The sequence below is a fragment of the Aphis gossypii genome, unplaced genomic scaffold (genome assembly GCF_020184175.1).
Source record: "Aphis gossypii isolate Hap1 unplaced genomic scaffold, ASM2018417v2 Contig00608, whole genome shotgun sequence".
NCBI lineage: Eukaryota > Metazoa > Arthropoda > Insecta > Hemiptera > Aphididae > Aphis > Aphis gossypii.
The window spans coordinates 16,384-25,005 of NW_026083191.1; the positions used below are offsets into that span (position 1 = coordinate 16,384).

General features: G+C 30.6%; 1 protein-coding gene across 5 annotated transcripts; it reads right to left on the bottom strand.

The window, feature by feature from the left end:
* Nucleotides 1-6,722: 6,722 nt before the first annotated feature.
* On the bottom strand, nt 6,723-8,622 carry LOC126554805 (E3 SUMO-protein ligase KIAA1586-like). 5 transcript variants are annotated; one of them, XR_007606734.1, is made up of 4 exons: nt 8,454-8,622; nt 7,474-8,378; nt 7,280-7,405; nt 6,723-7,054 (listed from the first exon to the last, which is right to left on the bottom strand). XR_007606734.1 is itself a non-coding variant. In XM_050209832.1 (3 exons), exons 2-3 carry the CDS (start codon nt 8,062-8,064, stop codon nt 7,005-7,007), a joined length of 543 nt encoding a protein of 180 aa, XP_050065789.1. In that variant the 5' UTR covers nt 8,065-8,378; nt 8,454-8,622; the 3' UTR covers nt 6,723-7,004. The 5 variants fall into 5 exon arrangements, 4 of the variants coding, with proteins under 4 accessions (XP_050065789.1, XP_050065788.1, XP_050065787.1 ...); XM_050209832.1 differs by lacking the exon at nt 7,280-7,405 and having other exon boundaries at nt 7,572-8,378; XM_050209831.1 differs by having other exon boundaries at nt 7,280-8,378.

The following is an 8,622-nucleotide window of genomic DNA, read 5'->3' on the forward strand; positions in this document are numbered from 1 at the left end:
AATCTACAGTACATCATGGAATTACTCGTGTCGGATTCGCATAGAAATTTATTTATCTCTTCTGAATAATCTTTGCCTTCGTCGTTCAATTCATTCGACAGTAGGTGGTTAACATTACACTTGTCTCTCATTGTACTAATGGCATTTTCGGTATTTCCAGTACTACATGGAGATAACAATATTAATGAAAATATTTTGAACCAATTTTCTATATCGTCCAAACTCTTTGTGTTAAACAGTAAACATATCCAATCAATAACATTATTTATTTTAGTTTTTTCTACAGTGTTACTGTCGTTTGACTCTGATTGAAAATATGTATAGACATGGTTTACTATGATTTTTGTGTAATGATTCGCACAGATGTTTATGATCGTGACATTAGACCCATCATTGTTTTCAACCAATACTCTGTAACACCAGTTAAGGTAATCGAATATGGAGGTAAAACCATTCCATCCTATACACAAGGCATTCATTTGTGCATAACTGAAATCCGTCACTATGTTTGTGAATACGGGCCAAGTCAGTTTGTGTTTCAAAACAAATGCTTTAAAAGCGTTCAACCACTGTGAAATTGCAACTATGTCGTGCGCTGAGCTAATCATTTCAACAACGGGACACGCGACACTCGAGTTTCTAGGTAAAGGGACATTTACGACTACAACATAGTAAAGAACTCTTTTGCTGTTCTTGTCAATTTTCCTTCCCAATGTACCAGTTGCATCCATGTAACCAGTTACTGCATTTTGACTTTTAATCAGTTTTTTTAGTATATATAACTGTTCTTTACTATAGCAGTGCACTGATGGTATACCGACATGCTGTACAAAGTTGTTTTCTTTATCGTTACACATCAATAAAATATCATGAAAATCATCTTTATCGTAATCATCGGCAGTCAAAGCCTCTGATCTGATTTTCCTGATGGCGTCATCTGATTTAATGCCTTGCAAATTGCCACAATTCAACTGAGTGGGTGATGCCATGTCAATAGTTTCTGACCTGAAGGAAAACGCTTTAGTTTTTTGTAGCGCTTCCTTGTTCAAGTCTCGCTGAAACCCTTTTACGTGGTTTGTGAGACCATTGTCATCTAGATTGTGATGGTAATTTAAACCAGAACTATATACGTTTGCCACAAACGTTCGGTTTTGAGCCTGAACTTTTATTCTAAAAGTTTTGCACCCCTCATGACTACAATACATGAGCACATTGCAATGGTTATTAAAATATTTAACCTTTTCGCATTAATAACACACGTATTGTTCACAGTTCTTATGCGCTTTCTGAACATAATAGGATATTTAGTCTTATCTAAAAGTTTTTTACCGTTAACATGTGTATATAACATATGGAACCACTCATCATATGAAAATGTGAAAATTCCTTCAAAAAATTGACATTCATTGCTGTTATATTGTTTTGGAAAACAATTTTTTGTTTCCAAAGGCAGCACAACACCAGACTTAACCGGAGTTTTCTTAAAAAATGCATTTCTAAGGGGACTTGCCACAAGTCCAACACCTTTTCTGCATTCTAATTTACTTGGTGTAACAAAATCAGATTCAACGATTATGTTTTCTGTTAGAATTGGAGTACTACTAAGTATTGGTGGATCCCTCATCGTCCAATTATAATCACTTTGGGGAGATACACTGGTGTATTCAAGTGAAACATAGTCATTTTGCACAAGCTCAGGCTCTGTGTAATCAGAATATGAAGTGCAATTTTCAAAACTATTATTTTTAATAACAAAATTTTCATTAATATAAGCAGTATTTGAATCTATATGGTTTGTGTCATCTGATGGATTGCACAAAGACACATTGAAGTGTTTTTTACATTTTTGATATACTCTATTACGGTGAAAAATATCTGCAGGGGCTTTAATGATTCTGCATATATCTTAAGAATTTTGTTATTGTAATTTAAGAAATCACAAAATGTATAGTTATACTTTTCAATACATTTTATTATTGTACTATTAATTTCTGACACATTGCATAAATCAGAATTGCTCATTTCTGACACATTACATAACTCAGTATTGTTCATACTTGTAATACGTTTACGAAGAGATGAAGTGTTTCTATTGATAGCATTTGCAATTGTTTTTTTTAAACTACGATCATTTTCTTTATTAAAGATGATATTGCAAATATTAGTTACACAACTGTCAGAAACTGAGACATTTCCAAAATTTAATTTTGGATATTGGATCACAATATAATGAGCTACCTCATCCAATTTTTCTTTTAAACTCATTTTAAAGCTTATAAGTTGTTTTATGTATGAATTAAAAAAAGGTCCACACTTTTATCTGTGTAAGTAAGATCTCTTTGACTATTTTGTGTCGGAATTAATAATTCGTCGGCACTTTTTGATGTCTGAGCTTACTCTTCGACTATTTCGTGTCGGAATTAATAATTCGTCGGCACTTTTTGATGTCTGAGCTAACTCTTCGACTATTGCGTGTCGGAATTAACAATTCGTCGGCACTTTTAGCTGTCTGAGTGAGACCCTCTTCGACAACTAAGATTATAACTAAAACTACAACTAGAACTACAACTATTTTTTTTTTTTTTGTCAACTACAACTACCACTAACTACTTTTTTTAAAAAAAAAACTTCAGCTACAACTAAAACTACCACTACAACTATTTTTTTTTTTTTTTGGGGGGGGGGGCGTTAAAACTACAGCTAAAATTACTTTTTTTTTTTTTTTTTTAATTACAACTACCACTAATACTAACTACAACTAAATAAGGCAATGCTACTGTACGGAAATCGGTCGGGAAAAGCAGGATCACAACACCTGAAAAGTTTAAAATAGATAGACTTTAATTTTTAAAATTACAAAAATATATTATATTCAAAATTATACACTTCTATTTCAATTCGCCATTGAACTTGTGAATACTGTGACAATAGCAGACATAGTTATGACAATTAAAATAATTAAATATTAAATAAGATTATAATTATTATTTATTACAAACCGTTACAAACAGATACAAATGTCAAATATTTTAAGTGCAAATCGATTATGATACTATGATAATTAGTTCATATTTTAACAAACCTAACAATTTAATTAATTAGTTATAAGTTAATTTCATAATTTATTTATTCTAAAAAAATAACCATGTCTGTACTGACAAGTAACACTTTTTCAATACATAAATAAGTATATAAATGTATTTATTTATTTATTTATCATATAAAATTAAATGATTATACAAAAATATTGTGTTTTATAACAGATTCAATGATGATTTCTTGTCATAAATTATAATGCTTTAACAATAAATGTAAATAGCAGGGCTGGAATGGATAAATGATTTATTCTTGTCATCAAATTAATTTTGTAACAGCATATGCGTTGAAATCCACTATTCATGCTGAAACTCAATTATTATTACATAGTAATTATTCAATGAAATATTACTGTACAATTGACCATAGGAAAAACGACGGGCCAGGCAGTCAGGCCATGGCCTGATCTAATAATACTGACTGGATAACACTCATTTAATAAAAAATAACAATTTTAATCAAAAACTTATCTTGTAATTAGAATTTTTTTTTTTGATATTTATCATTTGGCCTGTCCTTATGAAATTATCTAGTTTCGCCTATGCAATCGACAATGATGTTTATGTAGTATGCAATACACTTCTTGGTATATAATACTAAGTGATACACACATAACTATGTAACTGTAAGGATATAGTTAATAACAAATTAAAAGACATTTAAACACTTTACAACACTACAACAAATGACATACCTTAGGTATTAATCAGTCACTAAAATATTCAAATTTTTGTACTACATACACACCTAGTATTAAATCGGTAAAATCTAAATAAAAAATTCAATGCTCTATAAATACAAGCAGCAAGTATACTTCTTCAACTAAAAACAATATGTAGGTATAAATATATTATTTCATTATTGTTAACACAATTATTAAATGATTATTAATTATTTATATATTAGTTTACTCAAATTAATAGTACCTACAACTTTAATAATTTTCAGCAATATTTTTACTAGAATTTAAGTAATTCTAGTGTTGAACTAAGTGTTGAAGTTACCACAAACAAGCATTGTATCAACTAATAATAAAAATTTGCAATCAATTACTTTGAGTTTTAGATTAAATCCAAATTGTATTTTTTTATTTAAATAAAGTTTTAACAGTATTTAACAAACTCGAAGTAAAAAAAAAAAATTGTGAAATAAAAATATTGTTAAAAACAAATGATATTTTTTTCATTTATAAAACTAATTTTTAGTGTACTAATGGAAACAGAATAAGGTGTGTACTTACATAATTAATAAAAAACTTACATTTCCAAACAATGGCTAAACTATTCAGTACAGTAGACAGTTGTAGTATCATACATACCTGTTTCGGTAAAAAGGGATGTTTTAAATACTTCAAGTCAAATTACATGTTATTAGCTAATGTAAAGGTAGACTGAATAACGTGTTAAATCGTATAGTCTCTAGACTCTTTAGAGGAATTTTGAATTTATATTATTTATAACCTAACTTTCCATTATTATGGATTTGTCATTATGTTGTGATGACAATATGTCAGTATGTTCGGTATAATTATCGTGGTAATGACGCCAATAGAATTTATTTATATACTTTAAAATTATTTACAAAAATTATTGTGTGACATAGGGCGACATCTACTTCGTTAAGAAACCGTAGTTTCGGTGCAATAGTACAACAAGCCTGAAATTAAATTAAATGCAACACAACGTACAAGGATTCTTATCACTAGTTTTTGGTACCCTAGCTTTGGTACCCCAACTTCACACACGTCATATTTAAATGCTCAAAAAACCAGAAAATGCCTTAAAAAAATACTATTTAATGCACTCATATCAAAATGCTTTTAAAATTATTTTTAATATTGAAAAATTTTTACTCTTATTAATTATTAGTCTATAATTGCATGTATCTGTGATATAATATAATTATAATATATAATAAAAGGTATACCTAAGTATGAATAATATTAAAGTATAAATATAAATTTAGATTTATCACGATTTATTTCTAGTAAATTATTATCAAACCAGGATATAATATTATTTTAAATAATATTTGAGCTTGAAAAAAGAGAGTCAATTCATTTATTGAATCAAAATTGCCGTATCATTATTCATTTGCATAACAAATAATATTTGATTTTATGTCAACATTCTGCAAATTTTTTAGGTATGTGAAATCATTCTATAAGATTTTTTTCAAGCTATATTAATAGTGTCTACATGTGTCAATCTTCTTTTCTCTTATATATAAAAATGAATCGCAAAATGTGTCGGTAAGTGCATAACTCAACAACCCCTGGACCGATTTGGCTGAATTTTTTTTTCAACTGTTCGGAATTGCCAGGAGAAGGTTTTTATGAACGGAAATTTTGAAAAAGTTATCAGGTTTGAGAAATATGACGAGATGATGATGAAATTACAGAGGCGCCATCTTTCCAGCAAATAGTAAACTAAATTATTTTTGGTTGTCAATGGCAACCATTTAAGTAAAATAAATAATTTATTTAAAATGTTATAGCAAGGTTGTTTTTAATAATGCAAGCAAATAGACATACAAACTAAAATCGTTGTCATAGTAAAAAAGAAATTAAAAATCTATATATATAAAAATGGAGACAAAAATGTATAAGACAATGTATAACTGTCACTGCAGTTCAGCAAGAAAATAAACTATATTAGTGTCGCTATTGATTATGATTGAATATGATAGTTACAGATCTGTTGTTATATTTTGTTAAAACCATATCAACAAAAAAAAAGAATTAGCGAAATAAGTCAATGTCCACAGTAAATTTCAAATTCACAGCAATAGACTAACATAACAAGTTATACTAAGTTTTATTGTTTTACCAACAGGCAACAATACAAAAACCACGAGATGGCACATTATTGTATTTTACCCACTGTAGTAAAAAAAAAAAATGATATAACTTTGAAACTTAAGTGTTAGAAATTATAAACTTCTTATACACATCTCGCAGGGTCCGCAATCCATCACGTGTGGATTGCCTACATGATAATATACTGCTCTCATAATCATAAGAGAGTCTCACGGCAACGGTAAGCAGAATGACTATAATATTATGACTTGAGTAACTCACTGACTGATAAACGTAGAGCCTGAACAATGATAGATCGATTTTTTGTTATGGTTTCCTAAACTAGTATTTAATTACGGGAAATTTAATAGGTAATAACTCATAAACACAACGATCGACTTAAGTACTGTTTTAGTAAATTATCTCTTTTCTAGACACCCGATTACCATTTCCGACCGAATTACCGGTAAAACGATTTTCACTCGACCCCATCTAAGGTTAGGTTAGGACCCCCCTCGGCGCCTTCCACAACCCCTGGAGGTTAGGTTAACTAAAATTGTGACTACTAGACTTTTTACGATATTTTCTTTACAGTCCCGTTTCCGATCTAGGGTACTCACTTAGAGCGAATATCACTTAGACCGAATTTCACAGCAGAGCGAGGCACACCCGGCTAGCAGCCTGGCCTGCTAGTTTAATATATAATATAAATATGGTACATAGTATATTTTATATTTAATTACTATAATTATATAATAGAATTTTTCAAATTATAATTATATTAAAATATATTACAGTATTATTACATAGTATAACACCTATAGTGCGTTTCACAACAAATGTCCCTCGATACTAGCCCGCCAGATGGAGATTTTTACTGAGATCAGGGGTTCTCAATTTGGGCTGGAAAAATACCGTGGAGTTCTTATGTGGTGGTATCCTTTTCCTTCCACATCGCAGTTGACAGGCCAGTGTTTGGAATATGCCCAAACTGCCTCTGTCAAATCCTTCCATTGCCGTTAGTTCTGCTGTAGTTCGCCAATGGTAGGTAGTAGCGGTTACTACTGCCCTCCACTACCTCCTTTTAATCGCCTTCTACGATAATCAGGAGTTACTGTGGGTCTATTCTAATCCTCGACCCTACAGGGGGTAAGTATAGCACTGCAAAAAAATATGTAAGCACCAATTAAGCGCTGGTACAATAAATATACTTTAGGAGTTGCTGATTGGAATTCTAAATTTAAGTTGACCAATGTTGGTAGTATAAATTACAGTAATTCTAGGTACATTTTATATACAGGATTATTTAATGATTCAGAAATTGTTAGTGAATTGTTTATGCCATCTGCCATCTGCAGAGTAAAATATGATTTAAGTGGTGCATACTGTTCTAATACTCGCTTCACAACCATTAACAACGACAGCCATCGGGTGCAACTCAACTGCAACAGCTTATGAGGATTGACTTCAAAAAAGTGCTGGAATTCTTTAAACTCATATTGCCTTTTATAACTATGATTAAAAAAATTATAAATATTCCTTATAAGCGTTTCGACCTCATCAGGCAATTTTCTACATACGTACTCAGCACAAAGTGCCAAGGAATGGCACACACATTTCATCACGAATAATTCTTGAATATCATTTTTTAAAAAACTTTGTAATGAGTGACTCTTACCCATCATGGCATTAGCACCATCAGCAGCAAAACCAATTAAATTTATTGTGTATGGTATATCATAACTGTTGAAAAAATCCGTAATTGCCTTATACATACTATCAGCTGTAGCGTTGGCTACTAGAAGTAGGGTGAGAAATTGGTCACTGACTTCAAAGTTCTGGCATGTCCGCACCACCATTGCTAAATTTTTCACAGAACTGGTGTCTGTGGATTCATCCACTAAAAGCGAAAACTTGTTGGTTTTTAGATAATTTTTCAGGTATTCAAATCTAGTGGCCGCAATGACATTGTTAATGATCGAAGTACATTTTGTTCGGTCATATGTTAACTTTGCCAAATGTTTAGGCTCAAGTTTTATCGAATTAATTAAGTTAACTAAATGATCAGAAACATTAATTGGAATGTTATGTTCAACCACAAATGAAGCAATCCGAATTTCAGTTTCTTTTATATTTTTTATCACAGCCTTTTGGTTTATCATAGAAAGCATATTGAAAACACTATCGACTTTAGCGCTACTGGATAATTCAATATGTTTTTTCGAAGTATTGTGTTTATAAACGGCTGATACGTCTCCTTTGCACTCACATCTACAAGACTTACAATAGAAATATGAATCTCCCTTTTTGCTTATAGATATCCAACTAGAAAATTTGGAATTTGATTCCCAAGCTGTTTGTTATTTATTCGTATAGGCCCACTTCTTTGGTTTCTGAGTACGAGATGTCGACGTGCATGATTCTTGAGGATTATCAGCTATTGAATCAGAATCCATGTCTGAATCAGTACTATATTCCATTGTAGCTAGAAATAAAAAAAATATCGTGAACCACATACTTAAATAAGTACTTAATATTACATTCATTAATTAATATTTACCTATATATATGGACAAGACAAAGACAAATTGTCCGTCAACTGACACCACGAGTCACTAAACACGTCAACACTCCAACAACCTTCGATAGGATTTAACATTTTAACAGGAATCAGTTGATTGTTGAATGATTATGATTGAATACTTTAATATCGAAAAGAGAAAGATCAA